At 44.6% G+C, this 23,254-nt stretch overlaps 1 protein-coding gene across 1 annotated transcript in view; it reads right to left on the bottom strand.

Annotated features, from left to right (window-relative positions):
* The window catches only part of DOCK10 (dedicator of cytokinesis 10), a 142,271-nt gene extending 120,848 nt beyond the window's left edge, over positions 1-21,423 (bottom strand). The window contains exon 1 of the mRNA XM_059479113.1: positions 21,286-21,423. Coding sequence (XP_059335096.1) covers positions 21,286-21,399 — 114 coding nt within the window. The 5' untranslated portion in view covers positions 21,400-21,423. The remainder of the gene's footprint in view (positions 1-21,285) is intronic.
* Between the last annotated feature and the right edge of the window lie 1,831 nt (positions 21,424-23,254).

Genomic DNA, 23,254 nt, shown 5'->3' with positions numbered 1-23,254 from the left:
GTTGGGTTTTTTTAATATGGGAAACAAGCCTGCCTCTATTTTTGCATGACACATACTGAGAAGCTCCACAGAAGCTCTTGTAGTGTGATAATCCTAAAGCAGCAGTGGCAGGTTGAGCCCAGGAGCCCTCAAAATGAACAGGAACACCCCTGGAACTGCTTACAGCAATCTGTTTAGTCTGGCCCACAGAAGCCTCAAACCAGTAGCGGGAACTAAAGGCAGCATAGCAGTACAAGCAATAAGAACTCACTGTTACAAATGATGAGGCTCATGCCACCATTACAAGTTACCATTCCACATACATCATATCCTGGTGCAGATGATGAGCAGCTCCCCAGCAGCACACAAACAACACAAGTGGCCAGTGCCTGTCACCCACAGCTCCACACATAGACCCACAGTTTATAGTGAAACTTCTCTTCAGTAAGTCCATACAAGTAGCAGATAAATATTTGAAGCAAGACATGACAACAAAATCACAGTCCCTGCCTTGATGCAAATGAGGATCACTCACATTTTGGTAAGCTCATGTTTCATTTCTCAGCACTTACATACTTATCACCCACCCTTTCAAAACAAAAAGAGCAGATACACATTTTCTTAGCAAAGGTCTTTGTCTCCAGTATCTATTTTCATAAAGGCTTAAAGGCACTTGCAAATAAAACAGAGGGGAAAAAACACACTCAAGTCTGAAAGATCCTTATGCTCTGTTACTCCAAAACCAACAGAGGAACCCTAACTGGCCCCCAAGGAATGAGCATGGAGACCCAGCTCAGACACATGCAGTACTCCAATGGATGGTCTTCATGGCAGGCAGCTTAATGAGACATTAACGCAGGTCCATTAATGAGACAAACCCTCATTAATGGGCCTCTTTTCCTTGCACATTTTATACATAAGGAAAAGCTATAAATACATATACCTTAATATAATCTCAAGTCTTTCCATGCATTTTTTTCTTATGACTACAGCCTTAAAGTAATGTGGAGGATGCTGTGTTAGAGTGGCATCTTTCACTGCCACAGAGGCAGCATTTCCAACACACCTCAAGGAACAGCCCTGTCTTCTCTTTCCAAAAATTATGTCCCAAACCTTTCACCCAGAGGCCAAGAGGAGGTTGTGCAGGGCTAGGCTGAACCACTGCTGCTATATGTTTTGAGGAAGGAGAAAAAAAATAAAGTGCTTTAAAGCACACATGGGAATCCCACATTTACTTCAAAGAAAGCTTATGCAGTCACAGGTGCTACAAGCCATAAATAGCATCTGTGCCTTCCACTCATTACATCCCACTTGCACTCATTTCAAAACATTCATGCATTGTATCTTGAAGTGTTGCTGCAAAAATGGTTAAATATCAGAAACTGAGGTCTCAAACAGCAGAGTGGGTGACTAAGAGTCAGAAAACACAGTCTCTGTAATACTTTAGTTTCCACCAGCTGCTCCCAGTGACGCAGGAAAGCAGGTACTTGCTGCAGAAACTGGTCAGCATTACTCCTGAACCATTTACAGCTGTTTCATCTTGGAACTGTTTCCTTCTCACAAAGTTATTCTTGACCAACACAAACGATTCATAGCACACCAGTTACAGCAAACAGAAACCCAGGAACGAGAGCACACGGTTGAGGCTGTGTGAGAGCTGCTTGAACCATTCAGTCTCTTGAGCTCATTGCACCTTCCAGAGCCAGCGATGCTCGCCCTGCTGCGGGTGGGAGGAGCCAGCAGTGCCACCGGGCCGGTGTCACCGGGCTGCAGAACGCCAGCAGTGCCACCAGGCCGGTGTCACCGGGCTGCAGAATGCCAGCAGTGCCACCGGGCTGCAGAACGCCAGCAGTGCCACCGGGCTGCAGAACGCCAGCAGTGCCACCGGGCCGGTGTCACCGGGCTGCAGAATGCCAGCAGTGCCACCAGGCCGGTGTCACCGGGCTGCAGAACGCCAGCAGTGCCACCGGGCTGCAGAACGCCAGCAGTGCCACCGGGCCGGTGTCACCGGGCTGCAGAGCGTCAGCAGTGCCACCGGGCTGCGAGCACAGCCTGCAGAATGCCAGCAGTGGCACCGGGCCGGTGTCACCGGGCTGTGAGTACAGCCTGAAGAATTCCAGCAGTGCCACCGGGCCGGTGTCACCAGGCTGTGAGCACAGCCTGCAGAACGCCAGCAGTGCCACCGGGCCGGTGTCACCGGGCTGCAGAACGCCAGCAGTGCCACCGGGCTGCAGAATGCCAGCAGTGCCACCGGGCCGGTGTCACCGGGCTGCAGAGCGTCAGCAGTGCCACCAGGCCGGTGTCACCGGGCTGCAGAGCGTCAGCAGTGCCACCGGGCTGCGAGCACAGCCTGCAGAACGCCAGCAGTGGCACCGGGCCGGTGGCACCGGGCTGCGAGCACAGCCTGCAGAACGCGGGTGTCTGGCACCCTCTAGGGAGGAGCACACGAAAGACCAGCTCACAACTGCTGCTTCCCCACTCCACCTGCTCACAGCGGAAACAATTGCTACAGACATGGCAGGAAAGGAAAAAAAGTCAGGTAAGCACAGGCTTCCCATGACTGCCTGTGCTAGTGCTGCATTTCTCTTCTCAATATTCCTTTGTCCTTTCATGTTGAAGTCTGGTGCAAAGTGCTACACAGACTCTTTAATTACTACCACACTGTACATGGCCCAAACACAGGTTTCCCCCATTAGATCTTTCAGCTGATTGCACCAACAAATTGCAACCACTTGACAAAAAAGAAAACAAAGTGATAAAACAGTCATGTAAGGACTTCCAACAGGCAGGTCTACAATCCCACACCTCTGCAGCTTCAACCTCCAAAAACGTTTCTCAGAATATTCTCTTCACACAAAAAGCAAAATAAATCTGTATTCTGCACACAAGTAGTTTTTACATTATTATTTTCAACTCAGGTGAAGAACCCTACTAATTTTCAAGAAATTCTCCACTTTGACAGGTAGTTTTCCACAATTACAGCCTCTGTGAGATCAGTGGGATTATTCTTAGATCTAGTAAAATGGAGAACTGCAGCCCATAGGCAGTGATGAAAACCTCCTTATTTCAACTTCAGCGGCTTCTGGATCTAGCAGGGAACACTCTAAAATGAAGCTAAGAGCATTGTTGTGGTTTCCTTAAGCATGTAACAGGAACAGAAATATTTGACTGCAAACCAGGAAAAATAACTACTTAACCTACAAAGCAAATGTTTGTTTGTTTTTAAAAAGAACTTTTATTATCCCATAAAACTGGTTGGGAATTAGTTTGAGCTACCAAAACTAATTTTCTTTGGCACACAGTTAAACTCTGTGAAGAGTTTTCACCAGAAGTTATAATCCTGGCTGAGCTCAGACTTGCAAAGCAAAGATTTTAAAGATAAATCACAACATAAAAAAAGCAGCCACTACCCCACTGGTTCCCAAAAAGAACTGGTAGCAAACGACTTTCATCTTTCAGAAAAATACACATTTAACTTCCACACAGTCCCTCAAACTGCATTATCAACAGCTGATCCTGTTTCCAGGTGACCTCCATGTCACTAGCCCAATGGGAGAGCATTTGAGAACCAAAACTGGCATGGAGGAAAAAAACCTAAAAAGTCACAGCGCCTGTTTTCACTGTATCATGTTGGTTTTGTGACATTCCTTACAGCTAAACAGAGTGCTACTCATCTCTTACCTGTCACAGCCCAAGATCTCCATGACATGCAGAAATTCCAAAGCCTTTTCCTTAGATGTTTCACAAATCAATTTTAAAGAAAAAGACACACCCAGCCACATGGGAAGATGCTCTTCCCACAGAAGAGCAAATGCATTTTCCATTTGCTGCCCTGGCACCAGCCCTGCCACTTATGGAAACACTGGAAAGAGAACCAAGCAATGGGGAGACAAGGCAGGAACACCCCCCAGGGCACAGGGAGACAAATGTCAGCAGCCACTAATGAGGTTTTAGGAACAAGATGTGGGTTTGGATGAGGTGTCCTTTGTACAGCAATGTTCTCCATGCTGAATGGCCTGAACAGCACTGTCCTTTAATAAACCAACACTTCTTCTCTAAAATATGATCAAAGGCCTAAAAAAAACACTGCAAAACCTCTCACCCACATGCACAACTTTGGACAAGAGCCACAGAAACCTTTGTTGCTGACATCTCATCTTCAGGATCTGCAACCTGTTCTCTATTACTGTAACAGCCACAGCTTGTCATAATTCAAACCTAGTACTTCTGCTCAAATACAGGCTAGAAATACAGACCAAACACAGATAGAGAGAGACTGGAATTACTTTCAAAAAGACCACTCAACTCTGGACTAGAGCAGAGTTTTAGACAGTGATATCTTGGTAGAAAATGCATTTCTTATTCTAATTTGCCTCCAATCCAAGCCAATGACATCTGTGTATTTTATAACCCAGCTAACAACAATAACAAAACCCAGAACTGCTCCATAACCAGAGCACTTTCAGCCTCTATCTCTTTGAAAAGATAATTCTTTTTGGGTCACAAGAGAGCCTGCAAAAGAAGGTCTTTATTGGCACACTCCAATCTACTTGTACACTCCTTTTGTTTTCAATCAACTCGAGTAGGAAAAAAAGGACGTGCCTCAACATTTAAGGTAAGAATGTAAATAACAAATGAATTCTTTTTTTTAATGCTTTTCATATTGTTCAACAACGATAAACTAATGGTTTACAATGAAGAAAGAGGGAATCAGGTATTAAATGAACAGGCCAGGCTTCATACAGAAATGCCACAGACTACAGAGGACAGGTCTAAATTCAGGCCACACCAGATAAGCTAGAGAAGCAGGATCATATTGCAAATACAAATGCACACATGGTAAAAAATTTTTGAGAAATGAAGTATGGAACTTAGCAGGCTGAATGGCATCTTCACCTCATTTACAACCTTCCAGCACAGTTTCCCATTCTTCAGCATTCAGAATGGGAGCTAAGAATGTTTCTTTATTTGTCTGCATGAAAAATTAAAAAGAACCCAAACCCCACCATTTTTTCCACTGCAGATGAAGTCAGGCCAGAGACATACAGTCACTCACCTCTTGGCTCCCACTTTTGATGCTCCTCCTCTCTCAGCTGCCAGACTGACATTACAAAAGAAGTATCCAGCACCTTCTGCCTCTGAGTCAAGCCTCTGCACGTGATGGAGGTCAGCAGCAATTCCCACCTGGCTCTGCACATGCTCTTCACAGAAGGCTGCTGGATTTTCAAGCCAAGAAAGCCCTTTCCAAAGTCCCTCACCAAAACAATGGGCTGTCCCAAGGGGTCAGAAGTTGTGTTGCCTAAAGCATTCCAGACTAATTTAAGAATTTTTTTAATACAAAGTATCAAATTCCTCAAAGCTTAGAATTTCTACTGCAAGCTGGGCAATCAGCAGCTGAAAGCAAAGGCAGAAGAGCTGGAAGCAGAGGCCAATACCAAAATGATCAACTACCAATATGACACCAGCACAGCAGAGTTAAGTATAGTTCTGGATATCATGCCAGGTAACTCTAGCAAAGGGAGCACTCCCACTACTGTCTTTAAAAACAGTGACATGAACACCCTGCTGAGACATCACTGAAAGCACATGAATGGGCCTGGCCACCTCCAAGAATGAACCAGCTGCAGAACAGAGCTGCCAATGTACCCAGGAAATTAATGTGGCTGCTGTGTCCAGCTCTCAGACACCCAGCACAAGCCCACTGACACAGAGGAGTGAGTTCTTTGCAAATCACCAAGATAGACTGAGGCTGCAGGAAATGATGAGGAAAATATCTTTGTCCAACCAGAAGACATGAAGGTTGATGGAAAACCTTGCCAGTCTACATTCCTATAGGGTAGAGAGAAGCTTTCCACAGAGACATAGCAGTAGGGGATGAGACAATGACCAGAACACATTAAATACAATAAAAGAAACTTTTAACCACAAAGGGTGGCGAAACACAGGAACAGGACATCCTTGGAGAATGGACAAAGTCCTGAGTAACCTTACCTCTGTGGAAGGGAGCTGGACCTGACAACCTCCAGTTCTTTCCAAACTATTATTTCATGAATGTGTAAGAACACGGCTTATTCAGCCCAACAAACCAGAGCCTGAATTTGTGCCTTCTTTGGGACAGCCTCAAACACAATCAAGGCCATCTAAGCTGAAGCCTTAAACCAAAAGCTAGCAGTGATGAACTGGCCATTCAGGCCATACAATTTCTTTTCACACAAGGCTCTGTTTCTAAACTAACCCAGAAATGAACAAAAGAGGCTCCCAATCAGGCTTCTTTCAACTCTAAGTCAGCTGTACAATCCCTGCTTATTATTTCAAGGCAATTTCACTTTGAGGCATATACAAAGAGTTCAGCCAGAAGCAAGGAACCAAAAGGAACAATCTCGTTCAATTTCCGAGCATAAGCTTCTACAGCTGCAAAAGGGAAAATAAGGCACAAAATGTGGACAAAGTTAAAAAGAAATGCAAAGTAAAATCTGTACATATGGGGCCAGCAGAAACTGTGTTGTCTCAGGTGCTGCTCCCCCATCACCCCACTCCCCCAAATACAGCAGCTGCAGATGTATCCTTGTGTCTGTCAGAAAAGATCCCACAAGAAGAACATGGATTGTTTCCACTAGCAGTATCATAATGCGGCTTCAGATTCCTTTTTTATTATCAGGGCCAAGAATCCAAAAGAAAGAAGCTAAGAGTTAGGACTCTCTGAAAGCTTTTAAGGCTATAAATATTACAGTGCTGTCTTGATTTTTTGTTTGTTTACATATTACTCAGAAAACCCTGCCCAAATCTGACAGGTCCAGGGGCAGCCAGCCAAGCACCTTTTCCCTGTTTGACCATGTCAAGTATCACCTAACCATGACACTTCTTGGGCTAAAGCACACAGGGCAAATTATTAATTTCTACAGAGCATCCTGCTGGCATAAACATCAGCCCTCACCAGACAAGAAAAGGGATTTGTGTGCATACAGTGCCAACACTGTAAGAGAAGTTATCCTCTTGATAGCAATGTGGGGGCTGATTAGCCCCAAACCCTTTCCTTTTAGAACATCTAGAAGCTCAGGGAGGCTCACATTGCTCCCGCTTTGCACCAGCCAGCAAGCCCAGGCTGCACAATGGAACAGTGAGACCACCCAGACAAGAGCATGAAACAGAGACTGGGTCCCTCAGACCCACACTGGGACCTTGTCACCCTGTCAGAAAGGAGCAGCTCAAACACAGCCCCTCACACCACACCCAAGGAAGTGCCTGAAACCACCATGGTTTTGCCCTTATCGCCATGGAAAAGGAAAAGCACCCCAAAAGGCAAAACAAAACACACCAAACCAATCCAAAAGCATCCTGCCCTGTTTAGAAATAATATTGCTGAGCTTTTGTCACAGCACAACAATGTGCTCACTATATCAAACCAAGTAACAGTTATTGTAGCAGTAATGAGTGACACTGTCCCCTGGACAGCTCTTCTGTACAACATGTGGTTTTCATTTCATGTCTCCTGTCAGGATTTCACTCCCTTTCTTTTATTTGACCTCCAGAAGATAATAAAATCATACAAAATCTAAAATAACGAACATTACATTTCTGGCATCCATTAACATTCACATCTACAAGGCTGTTGATTCAACAAAATACAAAATAAGCAAAACCAGGCCAATTATAAGTTGTTTGGCCTGTATTTGTTAAGTTCTAACACAGTCTCTATAAACATATGTCTTCTGGTTGGTATTTCAGGAAGAAATCCTTAGAAGAATAATATTTTGATTAGTAACATGTGTGTTTTGAAAGACTAATGCTGAACTCCAAGGGAGATTAAAATATGAGTAGAAACTATGAGCTAAATACACATATGTGCAAAGAGCTTTCATTCTCACTGACTGAAATGTCTGGTTACAAGTAATTTGTTCTTATTATTGAAGTCCTAATAGCCTGTGCTATTGACTTTTGTAAAATTAACTGATACTTATGAAAATATCCTGTTCTTACAGAACCACTTTTAAACATTACTTAAAAAAATTACCTAGTATATAACAGGAGCAATGTCAGTCTCTAGATTATAATGACATCTCAAATGAACTTCCAAAGGACCCTAGTAATTTTAGGTATCCAAATGTTGACCTCTTCTCTTTTTAGTCTTTCAGGACTTCTCAATCAAGCAGGAAATAAAGATCAGCCAGAGAGTGTTTTTCAAGAAATGACAACTATTTACACTCACAAAGCTATTGATTTACTTCAGGGCATCAAGCATTTCCCTGTGTGCAACATGCAATTAGATTTTTAAATAGATTACCAACTTCCTAGGCCACCCCCTCATTCTTCTGCTGACAGCTGGGTATTCAACAGGGTTCTGTTCTTAAGTAGTTCCAGTAGAAAAAGTGCAAATGCATAAGTAAATTATTTAAATGTTACAGAGTAAACATGGGAACTTAAATCCAAAAGATTGTTTATGGCTGTTTTTTAAGAAGTCTGGTTGTCTGTGCTGCCAAAGCTTTCATTAGAACATGTGATATCCAAATGAAAATATGATGGTACATGCACATTCCCTTTAAACACACCCCTTTCTCACACCAAGGGAAAACATTCTCAACTTTCTCTTACAATTCAGATGGAAATTTAAGTACAGAGATAACAATTTTTCATTTCTGCTGAAATTCACTCCAATATATAATTAGTGCTCTAATTAAAGTTAGTAATCATTTATCACTTTCTATGTAATGTTACAATTATTTCATGGTAACACAGAGTTGCAGCCAACAGAAAAACTCTCACCTGGATGTCATTTATGCTTTTGTCAAGCAGCTGAGCAAATTAGGCACAGTTACAGCTAAATACCAAACACACACTGCCAGGCATAAGGGAAGATTTAGTTACAATTACTCACTCTCAGTATCAGTGCTTCACTCCTGATGCAGTAACACTAAATCCAACATGACTGCTCTTCACAAAGGATCAGGCTGGCAATTTACTGAGGAGACTGCTGGGGCACAGTGCCACTGGCATGCACAAACACTGGCAATGGAAGCTGCTGCATCTCCAGGGAGACACCTAGAGATGTCCTCACCCAGCACAAACGTGCCTGCAGAGCTCAGCTCTCTGGGAAGCAGCACCCTCTGCCTCTCAAATCTCATTTATCAGCATCTGATTTGAAAAAACCCCAAGGTTAAAAGCCAGCCCCAAAAGATGGTTGGTGCACCCTGATAGGAGGCACTGCCCTAACCAAGACATCCTGCTGAACCAGGGCTCACATGACTGTGCCAGCCAAGAGGAACAGGCAGGGTGAAAGGTTAGGAGAGGTTCAGCTCTGTCACACAAGAGTTTGGCTTGGAAGGGACCTTGACACCCCTGTGGACAGCACTTGCTTGGGGTCTCAGAAGACAAGGACACAATTCCTCTCAAGAAAGTAATGGAGAAGGTGGATCTATCATCCTATTCCAAATACAAATTTATCTGGTGATCTGCAAAGCACATCAAATGGCACTACAATTATTACTCAGAGTGCTGAGGAACCTTTGCACAGCAGATGTCACAGCGGGGACAGCCACAATACACAGAGTATCACCATACAATTTCAGAAAACTTCAACCAATCCAGACCAACATGTTACCTGATCAGAAGGCTTCAGGCATCTGCCCACACAGAGTAACACCATGTCACTTCAGAAAGCTGCAAGCAACTGCCCTTCTTGTTCTTCAGCCCAGCCTTTTATCCCCTCACTGTTGATGCACTGCACCTGTGTGCCCCTCATGGTTCATGCCCTGCCCCTGTGTGCCCTCTGCTCCCTTTGGTGGTTGGTCAGTGCCCCTGGGCACTCCATGGCTCATTAGCTCCAATAGGATTCACCTGCTGCTCACAGCTGTAGCTCATTGGGGATGGGCTCACACAGCCCCATCCCAATCACCACAAACTGTGTGCCTACAGAACCTGGCATCTGCCTATAACACAGGACTTCTAGAAGCTCTAATCTGATCCAGAAGAGCAAGCCACACCAGTACGAGTCTATATTTTAAAGGCAAATCTAATCCCACTTTCCAACTTGACTATGCAGACAGAAATCTGAAGATGTCACACTGCAGTCAAAAGAACTACAGCATATTTCTGCATTTTTTAACCAGAACCTGTTCAATCTACTTAAAGGAACAACTACATTTTAATTTGCCTGTCACTGACAAAGTCTATGCCACCATAACAACAAATCTTGAAGCCCCAGATGGGTTAATATTTATGAGAAAGTCAACAGAACATCAAAAGAACAGGAAACAGCATTTCCTGCCAAACTGTCTAAAAGCAGTCACACCGTTAGCACTGCACTTTGCTGGCTTTTATTCCTGTTATCTCACAGACAGACATGAAAAAGCTCAAAAATCTGCTAATCGGAGCCCATGATAATAGCAACTAGAATGTATTATTCCTTAGTCATGACTCAATTTTCATTTCTTTTTGCACCCAAATGACAGGAAAAGGTATTTGTTAAATTGCCCGTGTGAGCTAATGCTAGCAGGATGTGTTTGGCATACTGGCTCTGGGGCATGTCTGGAGCTCTGACACTGGCAAAAAAAGTCAGACACCTCTCTTGCATTATCTTTTTTACCTCATAGATGTTAACAACAACCAGCTGCATTGCAAACCATGCCAGGTGGGTTCAGGACTTGCTGCTGGGATGATGACAGACCCAGTTACATACTGAGCAGCAACCCTTCATTGTGCATCAGAGAAATTTCACACTAATTACAAGTCACTTGCTGACTCCCATTCTTGATCACACAAAATCTTCCCCTAAAATAAAGAAACTCAAATTTCTTATCTGAATCCCTGACAGATCCTTTAGGATGAGGAACAAGGATCTTCTGAAATACACACTGGGAAACAGTAGTAGAAAACAGAAACCCAAAGACCAAGGAGAGCAGCCCTTACACCTTATTTTAGCACAGCTCAGTAGCCACCACCATGGAATTTAAATGCAAAGTTCTTGTCTTAAAACTCCCCAAACCAGACATTCCACATTATTCCAAGGAAACTGATTTTAGCCCTATTTACCTGAGTCTATTTTAAAATAAGTACAAATCCACTGATATACTCACACATCACAACATGGACTTGTCTTTCACACTACACTGAACAGGGAACCAAAGCTTCCTTTAAGGAAACAGACACAGGAAAAGTTCTTTCAAGAAGAGTCCCTCAGTATTATTTGAACTATATTTTATCTGGTGAACAGCCACTCAAACAGCACCTATCAACACAAACCCCTGTGTTCAATGCAAAACCTCACACCAAAGGCAGAGAAGAGGCCTATGACCACAGCCAAAGGCTTTCCATTGCCAGTCCTGGGGAGAGGCAGGGCTGGGCAGAGCAGCACGGGGCAGTGCTCAGGAGGGGAGGAGCACAGAGATCACCCACTCGCAGAACTGGCAAGGAACATTCCTGGAAGAAGTGGGTTTAGATGTGGCATGGATGGCAGGCAGAGATAGGGTGCCTGACACAACTGACACACTGTTCCCTGCACAGAGAGGCTTTAACAGAGCCTCTGAGACAAGTGGGAGAGGGACACAAAGCACAACAAGCCCCAGGACTGGAAGGGGTGAGGGCAGCAAAGCAGGGAGTGGGCAGATGTGAGAATGGAGAAATGAGAGAAAGATAATATTTAACTGCAACATACAGGCGATGGCTCATGGTTTTGAAGGGTTCTCATTGTAAGAAAAATTATGGGGGGAAAAAAGGAGAAAAACTTCACATTAAGGCATGTAAGACATTGTGTCTCACTGTAATACCACATCCTTATTGCAACACAAGTAACTGGTACATTCACCTGGAACCCCTCTGAAAACAGTTTTCTCCTCACCCTGAGGAAAGAATATATAGAAGGCAAAAAGCATTTAATTGCCAACATCTCCAGCCAGCTGGAACTATCATGGCTACATAAAGCTCCTCCAAAACTACCATTCCCTCTTCTTCCATTTCCAAGACAACTGGAGTTAAACCACTTGGAGTTGGTGTGTTACATGAGCTCCATTTATTTTAGAAAGTACACAGAAACATGGAAACAACTGTGTAAGCATTTGAAATATAAAAAGGAGCGAGTGTCTTCTGAAAGACACCTGAAGAAAAGTAACCATCTACCTTGACTACAATGTTTTTGTTTATATTAGAGATTTCCTAACATTACTGTTAAATGACAAATTATTTTACCAGGAAAGCCAAATTTCTGTTCATGGATCTCCTAGATTTCTCTTTTGTAGGTTCTCTTACAAAACTTCCAAAACAGTTTTCATTGATTCAGGGGAAGCAATGAGGTTAATTCATGCAGCACTAAAGAGACCAGTATAATTCAACCCTACTTAATGTTGTACAACTTCGTTTCCATCAGCGCTTGAGATTTTAGCTGTTCAATGAAAGGGTGCCAGCAGAACAGAGGCACTGTGCAATCACACAGCTCAAAGAGAAAGACAACTGTTCCTCATGGAAAAGGCAACTGTTGCCTGAAGTGAGAGGCAGATTTGGAACAGGCAGATGCTTTTCAGTAACTTGCTTTCAGTGCAGAGCCGTGCAGGATATTTAATGTCTGCACAGCTTCTGTAATTGCTCTCTAGCCACTGCTGGAAGTCCACCTGCCACCCATGAATTGGAGGGGGAAACATGTGCCTATATACTGACAACAGAAACATGATGGCTCAGCACATATTTTACTATGCATTGCAAATATGTGAATACAAAAGGTATTCACACACCACATGATATTCTAGAATATCAAAGTCTGCTCATTACAGGTTTTAATACTTACTCATCACTCCCTTTCTCTCTGCACACAGAACCAGAGGTATGACCCAGGACTTGTTTTCCCAAGGCCTCTCCCTGTCAATGCACTGTTGTTCAGTAGAACAAACTTTTATGTATTTCATTCCATATAGCTCAAAGTTCAAAGCCATAAAACAGTTCTAGCCCAAGGATGGCCAAATTTAGGCCCCTGAACCACTTTTCAGACTTGAGACCACTTGAGGCTAAGTAACAAAAAAAGAAGAAAAAAAAGAGAAGGCAGGAAAAAGGCTGTGCACTTGTATCTTCAAAGAGAGACTGAGATTGCTACAAATACCACAAGTTATTTATGGCCTGTGAAATGCAACAGAGGCATTCCTAACAAAAGACATCAAGCCTGGCCTGTGCCATGGTACTTGCACAGCAATGGAGAAAGCTCTTCCACGAGACAGGCTCCAAAGATGACTGATTATCTAAACAAGCACAGCCCAATCAACAGCCCCCAGGCTGACTGCCGCCCACCACTTTCACCCAAAGACTCAACAAGCTCTGAATCCTTTCTCCTGCACCTACTCATAGCATGGAAAGGAGTGCTGTGCTTGCTTCCAAAGGGGAGAGAAGGGGATGTGGAGGACTGGCATCCTTCCCTCCCTCAAACTGAACATGCATTTTGCACAGTGTCTGGGTATGGGCAGCCTTTCCTGCCTCCATTCTGTTGACTTTTTGGCTCAGACTCCCCCCAGGGCTGCCAGGGCTTGCAAAGGAGTAAGAGGGAAAGAACGCAGGGAGTAGAGAGTGGGCAAGGAGGAAGCTGCAACAAGCACCTCACAGCAGAAGAAAGAGGCAGAAAAAGTAGTTTAAGGCTTTGTTACACACCACTGTGGCCAGAGGATACCACAGAAGTCTTCCCCCTCCCTCTCCTCATGTCCCTGTGCCATGCACTTTTTCTGTCCCAGGGCCTGGCAAACACTCAGATTACAGGAGAATATTCTCACACTTTAAAAATACATTTTCTTCAAACCATGAATTTTTTGCTATTTTAAACATTCCTAGTCACTCCACTTTCAGAGAGAATATTTCAGCATTACTCTTGTGATAAACAGCAACACATTAAAAAAGGAAACCTTTTTCCCCCTCTATCATATCCAATTCAATTGCATTCATTAAATTGCATTATATCTACATCATTTAATTTAGGTCAACATGTCAGAGTAACCTAGGATCATGTTTGCTTTAAGTCAGCCAGCATTATTCTCCCACCTGAACAGCCCCTTTCAGATTCAGTGACAGAACTGCACTCCACTTCTTCCACACTCCATGAAGGAAAAACTACACTGCAATTAAAAAATCACTGCAATGCTGACAGCACACTAAGCTTCAGCACAATGAATATCATACAACTGCTCAACAGCAATAAGGGAACAAAGTCCAGCAGCAAGTTAATTGTTATTTATTAATGACTGCATTAGGAATTTAAAATGTAATACAGTGTATCTTTCGACTTTTGAGATTTCCTTTTTTTTTCCTTTGGGTCTGTAGATAAAACCACAGGGCAGCAGAAGACTCTCCTTGCAGGGAGGTACCATCTCCCTCTCCCCATATTTTCCTGGGATCCCAATGACAGTAGCTGCAGTTCCCACTGCTGTCTGCACGGTGTGAACCCACACACGTCACAAACATCCAGATTTCCCCATCTGATGTACTTTTATACAAGCTTAAAGAACATCTACATTATGTCATCTCAAAACATTACACTGTGTTCCAAAACATGCAGTATTTGGGTTCCAGCCGAAAAGTAACTTTAGAGTACCCAAGTAGAGAGGCTGGATGTTGGCTCCCAATGTAACACTGGGAAGGAGAGGCTGGGCAGCACCACCTACCCCCAGTGCTCCAAAAAAACTCTCTTCCTGTGTAAAATTTAAGAACAAAAATGCAACATTGACCTCTTCCTGTCTGCATCATGAAGGAAAAGCTAGTACCAGAAATGACAAGTAATCTACAAAAAATGTATTTAAGCAATGCAATTTAGGTTGTGATTATGCATCACTGACATGAAGGAGAAAAAATAATAGACTACTGCCTTGAGCACCCAAACTAAAAAATGGAGGAAGGGTAAGGAGACTTGGGAAATTAAAAAAAATAGAAAAAAAAATAGAAAAGAAGTAGAAAAAGCCTTCCCAGTTCTGGAAGGCTTCACTGACACACATCACCACATCACCACCTAACAGTAATGCAGCTCAGCACCCTGCTATTTGTCTGTTTGTGTTCTGCCCAGAAAGTGACAACGTGAGCTGAAGTCATTTACACTAAGCAACCATGCAAAGGACAGGCAGCCTTTAGTTTTCTTACATTTTTCAAGAGAGGGAAATATTTGCGCATGTGAGAAATTAGGGGAACTACGAAGCCAAGCAAATTATTCATCCATGTGGGGCAGCACAGCCTGTGAGGGGATAAACTTGGAGACAATCATTCTATGACATATTGCATGAACTTGGGCAGTTAGCTGCTGGTGTTTTGTTTTTCTTATCAACAAAAACAGGGATAAAGTTGGCTTTTGCTAAAATGACAATATACAGTTGTTATAAAACAGTGAGTATAATTCAGATTCAGAAAATTATTACTGAGTTCTGTGAAATGCAGGGAATCCTAAACTGGAAACATTATACACATGACAAGCAAGTCTTTGTGTAATAATCACATCTGTGTCATACTTCATAGGCCTTTGACCTTATGCTAGAAAAGTTACAAACATGTTTTGACTTCTGGAAGTGACATATGCACTGCAGAACTGCCTTTCAGAAACCACAACAATATTAAACTATCTCTCTGTGTGTACCCATCCTCCTCCAAAGCCAAGACAAGGCTTAATTTTCCAGCTTCTCTTTGCTATTGATGCTCATCCTCCCCCTCTCAAGACCCCTTAATTAACCTAGCAGGCAAAAGGAAAAAAGTTAATGCAACTTCTATAAACTGAGACCATTCTGAGTCACTCAAAATTCAAGCAAGTCCACTTTCCATGAATTTAAAATGAAGTGTTAGTCAAGTGACAGACACAAGACAAGAGTAAAAACCCTGCATTTAAATCCAAGTGCCTGGGTCTCCCTACCTCCTAAATAACTGCCATGGGGTGCACATTAATGGCTTATCTGCACAGGTTATTCACCAACCTGATGGAACTTCCTTGCAGCTCTCTTCGTTTCTTTCCTTCGTTTTATCGTCTTCTTCAGCCTCTCCTTGCCCACAAAGTCTTTTCTTTTTTCCCCCATTTTCTCCAATGCTTTTCTTCTTTCTAAACCATTTTCTTCCCTTCTTTGTCTCCACCCTCTCTGAGGCTCTGTTCCCTTATCTCCTTTTCATTTCTGCACCAATTTTGTCCCCAGTGCCAGATGAAGTTCCCAGAATTGCTCAGAAGCAGACTTTGCCCCTTTTGTCTGCCTGCAGAGGAGGGAGCCTTGCAGCTGGAGAATGTGCAAGTAGTGCATTCTTGCCTGTACCCTTTGCTTGATTTGCCCTCACATCTGAGCTCCAGCAGCCAGCTGAAAGCAATCAGAGCCTTGCCCAGGCCAGACCAAGTGTTCTTGGGATACCCCAGCTGAAAAACATCTACAGAATTGCTTGTCAGACACTCCAAAGCAACAAAAATAGTTAATAAAGGGGACTACTTGCAAATAATGTGGGTTTTGTGCTTGAGCAAGCAAGGGATGTCACATGGGCTATAAATGAAAGGTAAGATTTTGAGTGTAGATTCGTGAACATGGTTCACAGGTAAATTACAAATATAAACAAGTTATTTAGTATTTCAACATTGCCCAAGGTTGTTAACATTCAAAACATGCCTGTCAGGTTGTCTGCCCTGAGCAAACTCTAACTCATCTCAAATACCAAGGCCTGCCAGAACAGAACTCCAGCTCGAGACCTGCAGGCGAGACTCCCTTACCCTGGTGTCATGAACAAACTCTCCCAACCACTAGACCAGGATGAGGCTTTCTCTGTATGCACATGCCCTTAAGATTACTGCACCAGTTTGAGTTTTTTCTCAGGGAAATAGACAAAAAATCTAGTGGCAGGTGTGTGAAGCCAGTGCCTGTGCACCTGTGTACAAGCACACAGAGTCTATTTTGGGTACAACACCACAACAGACTCACTGCATTTATAAATGCATTACTTGGGCTCACCCTGGACTAACAGAAGACATTAGAACATCCTCAGGAGAAAGGAGTCTTTCACAGTGCAGTTTCTGTCTGTGAAGTAGATCAGGTAGCACTGTACCTTCTCCACAGATGGGTTTTTCAGAGATATTTCATTCACAACATGCAAGCCCGATCACATAATGAGAAGAGGCCATACAGAGTTGGCACAGTCCAAGCTCTGGTATCACTATCCAGGTATGAGGGCAGTGGGTGCCCTCTGTGAGGCTGGAAAGTACACACGTCACTCTTCTTGAGAGGGTAAAACACAGCACTGGAGTCACAAACCAGTTCATTACCCAGACAAAACTAGAAATATACAACCACAACATAAACAGAGATGTTATTTATTGTTTGTAAAGTACATACTACATGAAATACACATGGGAAACTAAGGGGATCCATTCTTTCAGGGAGGAATTATGGTGGTTCCAGGTAAGGTAAAAAGGAGAAACCCATATTGTGCAGAAGAGAGAGCCAGGTAATCCAGACTTCCACATGAGAGAGAGCCAGTACTGAGGGACTGGACACCACAACTCTGTGCTTGGCTGCAGTGGGATGGAAAGAAACCTGTGCCAAAAAAAACACACGTGGAGCAACAGCCCAATTCCAGACTGCTATTAACTTGTTTAACGATGGGAGAGAAACGAGGAGCAAGACCTGCCACAGCTCTTTTATAAAAGCAATGTCACAACACTTTATGTAAAGGATGAGGAGTGCAGCCAGCAGTACTTAGCCAAATTAATTGAGATCTGGAAATAATAGTATAACAGGCAGTTCAGTACTAGCTGAGCAGTTAGCAAGCTGATTTCTAGGAGAACTGACTGGCCTATCCCCATTTTAAAAACCTCCAGTAGAATGCTGCTGCAGTGACAGACACAAATGAAGCAACAGACATATTAATTTCCCCTTCTTATGCACAGCTATTCAGCTCTCCCGGGCAGTGGTAGCAAGTGTTCATAAAGCAACTTTCAAACAAGTGTTTCCTATTAGAAGAGACAAAGAATTTCACATCAAAGTTTCAAAATACAATAAATTATTTACCTTCTAGATGATGCTGATCTATTTCACCAGCTAGTTTGGTGAATTGCCATTACTACTTGAAAGCTTAAGGAGGCAATGGAAACATGCTGAAGTGCAGCCATACACCATTAACAACTGATAGCAGCACTCCTCCCACCTGCTGAAGAGTTGGGTAATTAATGTAGAATGTGTTACTTCTGCCAAAACACTGCAGTTACTATCCCCTACCAGCGAGATACACGCATATATTCCACCTTCAATCTCTGTTTCCACTTTTTATCTTTCAGGGCACTGAAGAAGTTCCTCTCTTATACAACACCAAATGACAAACATCCTTACTTCTGCCAGCTCATTTTTCCTGGTTATAATGGCACCTTCTTTTTTTTTTACAAACAGATTTGTGTGCTGAACACTAGCAACTATTAAATGAATAAATGAGCAAAAGTAAAGGTGAAGGACACAAAAGAAGAAGCAATCTCTAAGAAAACAGTAAAGAGCTGTAAGACACAACACTTTTGTCTAAGACAGTTGAGACATTTGATCCCTATGCTCCTACTGAACCAAGGGCTGCACCTAGAGCAGGTGCTGTCCAAACGTTACCAGCAGAAGTCCAGCTGCAACTCAATACAGGACATACACAAAAGCAGTACTAGAAGGCTCAGTTCTTTGCTCTTTACACATAATTCTTTACACATTACACGTTTATGCTTTTCCTCCTTTGTGGCTGCCAGTTATTTGCAGAGACAGCAGCTGAGCCAACTTCCAGGACACTCCAACACAAGCCAGATTTTGTATAACTGGAATATAAGGTGCTGATACATTCAGAGCAAGATGTGCTGAGAACCAACAGACCTCACTGAAGACACCCAGTTTTTCTTTCCTGTGGGAATATTCACTTCTGGTACAAAATGTCAGTTGAAATTCAGCCAGAAATTTCAGGTTCTGTGGAATTTTTTACAAAAGCAACACAGCTTTACTGCAATGGCTGTGCCATCCCAGCATCCCTGAGTGCAAGGCACACCTCAGCAGACCTGCCACCCTGGCATTCTGTGTTACAGACCCAGAAGCAGCAACCACTGCCCAGGACAGAACACCACAGCTCCACCTGGCAGCCCCAAAATTGCCACCTGACACATCTGCCAAGATGCAATGGTTAATTCTGCTCAGTCTTGCTGATGTAGGTAGAGAAGATTTAACCCTGAAGGGAGCAGCTTTGTAGTCTCTCATGAGACCTCAGTGTAAGGTTTTTTATAAAACTTTGCCTTTCAGAGGCAACATTACTGGCAACCCAAAAAAGAATGGTAAAAAGATGGTAATTCCATTAAGTTCCCCAGAGCCTTACATATTCAACACAGCAAGCAACTCAGACTTCAGAACCATTGTGCCTGCTGGTGAATAAAACACATCTGGAAGTCCCTAAGTGATCCCACTGAGTGGTATAACTGAAACCAGAATTTGGTTTGGAATCTTCAAATCTTAACTTCAGTATCTTTCAAAGACCATCTTTTCAGATCTGACTGTATTTGCCTCAGATATTACATCAAAAACCCTGATGAAATCCAGCAGCAGTATATTTCATCAGTCAACAGGAAGTCTCACAGAAGACTCACAGAAGTCGCAGATGATTTTTGTTACCCTAGAACTGAAGTCTCGATGTTTAAGAGACAGATTGAATAAAATACACGAGGAGTAATTAAATGCTATGTTAAGACAGCAAAAGATTTGTTAGCAACACATTAAAAACACTACTGTCCTTTAAGGAAACAGACCGTCAATTTCAGATTTGCTTCATCAATTTCATTCTGTTTTGTTTGCATTCTTGCAGCAAAGGCATAGCAGAGTAAAATACATCGCAGAACTCCATTTATAATACTCCAAGATGCAATGAGACAATACAATAGTTTAGCTGAACTGAAACATGGCCTCTTAGGGGACAACTACTCAGCACAGCGTTTGGTCAGAGCCCAAACCAATCATGATGGTTCCTTGAGGGCTTCCACCAAAACTCCATCAGTGTAGTGCTTCCTGTTTGACAATGAGCCAAATTCTGATCTCTGTGCCCAGCAGGTGGGACCATGTAAATCTGTTGGTGGTGCAGTTGTAGGGATGCTTTGGGAATTGACAAAGGCTGATAGCATGCACAACATTTGTGGAAAGTCAGGAGAGACATGTAACTTCTTCTAAGTTTTCAAAAATCAGGAGTTTTGGAATACTTTATGAAGACCTTCAAAGCTGACTGTAAAAGCACTTCAAATCTAGTGATGTAAAGAAAACAACTCACATTTGATGTAGGGGTAACCAGGAACTGTGAACTGGCTGCTGTCTCTAAGCCCAGCAGTTGCTTTAGCACAGCTGTCCATTTGTACTGGGCAAGACCCCTCAGATGATGGAAAATGCCCATGAACTTTATGGGAACACACTTGCAGAATTGCTTTCTGTTTTATGCAGAGAGGATGTATTACAGCTACGCACTGCTGTAGGGTAAACTGATGACTGATGACCTTTCACTTAAAACTTTCCCTCTACTTTATGAGCTGTCTTGCCTGAAAAACTAGAAAAAGAAAATATTTATCTGAATTAAATGATTCACAGAAATTATATGCTTAATCATCTAAAGAGTCATAGAAGTCTCATACCTCATAGCTTTCAGTCCAAAGCAATCTTAGTATCAAAATGGCTAATAAATGACTCATAAATACCTAGAGATTTGAAAAGGCTCGCGAACCCTAGCAATTTGCCATCTATGCCTACCAGCTAAGGACTTGGGTACAACTATGTAACGGAGGAGAACGCTCCATTGATGGAGAGACACGGGGCCCGAAGCCTCATGCGGTGCATTTTAAAAGCGAACGCAAGTAGGAACAACAGGGGTCTATTTTCCGTGGCATTTGAGGCGTCTCGCGCGGGGTTTCCAGTGGAAATCACCGGCAGCGAGCGCTCCTCGGCAGCGATGGTGGCACCGGGCAGTGCGGACCGGCACTCACGTGACTGTCACACAGCGGGACCCGCGCCTGTCCCGGCCCCAGCACCGCGCCTGTCCCGCTCCGGCCGGCGCTCCCGGCTCTCCCGTCACCGCGAAGCGCGGCCGGAGGGACCGACAACCGGCCAAGCGAAGGGAGGATGCCGGGCTGTCAGCGAGGGCTGTCAGCGAGGGGCTGTCAGCGAGGGCTGTCAGCCGCCGGCCGCGGCGCGGGCAGGCGCGGAGCGGAGCGGCTCGGGCGGGCCAGCGCTGCCCGTTGGCTGCTCCGCTCGGGGCCGGGCGGGCCGGGGCTCCCGGCGCTGCCGCCGCCGCGCCCTCCCGGGACCCGAGCGCGCCTCGCACCTGGGCCGGTGCCCGGTGCCCCGCCGCACTCACCCGCAGCTGCAGCCGCCCGCTGGCGGCCGCGGCGGCCGCGCTGTGCCGCAGCTCCGCCGCCTGCCCCGGCCGCAGCAGGCTCCGCGTGAAGCGCCGCGTCCGCTCGCCGGCCATGGGCGCCGGCAGCCCCGCGCTCCGGCCGCCGCTCCCCGCCCGGGCCGCGGCGCCGTCAGGAAGCGGAACTGGGGGTTTCCCTCCCGCTCCCCCCGCGCGGGGGAGGTGTGCGGGGCGGGGGCCGCCCGCCGACCCTCCCCGGGGCAGCGTCGCGGCCCCGCCGCCCGCGCTGGCCATGTGCGCGCCGGGGCAGCGCCGGCACCGGAGCGCACCGGGCACGGCCCCAGAGCGCACCGGGCACGGCCCCCGCTGCTCCCGACGGCTGCGCACCCTGCGGGTACCGGGGCTCAGGGAGGGAGCCCGGGCAGGGCCGGCGCGGCCACACCGCTCTCCGTGCGTGGGGCCACCAAAGGATGCTCTGCCGCTAAGGCTGCGGGTGGGCTTGGCACAGGAAGAGCTGCTCTTGGTGTTAACCACTTGCTAAGGTGGGAACTGCGGTTCAGGGGATGAAGCCCTGAAAGCGGTATTCAGGTTTCATGAGAAATCTGCTCTGGTCGTCACCACCGTCCAGTGAGCTCTTAGAAAGCGTCCTCCAAGCAGCACGGACACCCTGCACAGAGCAAGGCTGGATGTCTCCCAGTCCTTCTGCCAGCTGGAATGGCATCCCTCTCTCTTCACCATGGAAAACTCAGCCGATCCACAATTAAGTTTAGCCATTTAAGCCCACAGAAGTTACACAATAGTCACAGCCCTCCCAGCCCCCAGCACAATGATCTTACTTTCTGTTAGCAGGAACACAGCTTTGTGCCTTAACACTAAAGCTGCAGTGTGGAGAATAAAGGATTGCTGTGAGCGCTGTATCTTAATTTCTTTGCACAATTATACTTACATTCTCCTCTGTAATGCAGAGTTTTCTTTCTCCAGTTAAACAGGTAGGCATGGGAAAGGAGGTAACCATGAGAGATAACACACCTGAGTCCATGGCAACCCCTGTAAAAAAAGATTGAAATAAAACCTGAGGAGCTTCAGGTGCAATCCCTGAACAGCAACACTGCTATACACATGCATGTGCAACAGCTGAAGCTGCAAAGATGCTAAAACACAAAACCCAACAGAGTCAGTTAACATTTAGTTAGACTTTGTATTAGGGAAATAAGTGTTGCAAGAACTCCTGGATTACATCCTTTCCCAGAAGCACAGTGTGTGTTTTGAGGTAGTTGTCTGTAAGACACAGTAGGTTGCAGTGTGGTTGGAATTCACTGCAGCCTTCTCATGGCTCTCAATTCTCTCCTCCAAGCTTACTGAAAATACCAAAGGCAGCAATGATAACAGAGTTTAAGTATTGCTCTGCAAAGAAAATGTTTCCCCATAAAGTGAATTATCTGAAGTGTGCTCCAGAATTGGCTTAAAACAATTAAGTTTTCTAGGCTAGCCATTTTTACCAGGCAACAGGTGCTACATTGTAATATCTTGGAGATGACATTTGTTTGAAGCTAAAGCTCAGTAAGAAAACACTACTGGATTGGAAAAGATTTCTTGAGAAATTTGACTGTGAGATGAAAAAGGAGACTCCATTCATTTTGCAAACAATCCATATAAGGCTCATTTTAGGAATGCAGCCTGATGTTGCAAAGAAACAAAAAAGAAAAATAAGTAGCCTCAGGGACTAGGGAAGCATTCTGCCTCAACACAAGGATGTAATTTAGGATAAATTTGACTGCAATTTATTGCAGACAGCAAAGAAAACACACATTGCATATGTGAGAAAGGACAAAGAAAACTAATGGTTTCTTCCATTCAGTATGTGCATGGAAACGGTTTTAAGAAAATCATCACCAAAAAGCAGACCAGAAATGTCCAGCCATCCCTGTCTTGGGCACAGTGCTGTTGCTCCTGCTCAGATGTGCTCTGCTCT

The sequence above is a fragment of the Ammospiza nelsoni genome, chromosome 10 (genome assembly GCF_027579445.1).
Source record: "Ammospiza nelsoni isolate bAmmNel1 chromosome 10, bAmmNel1.pri, whole genome shotgun sequence".
In the NCBI taxonomy this organism is placed as follows: Eukaryota; Metazoa; Chordata; class Aves; order Passeriformes; family Passerellidae; genus Ammospiza; species Ammospiza nelsoni.
Note: the sequence above shows the minus strand (reverse complement) of the source record. Positions and strands in the feature narration are given on the sequence as shown.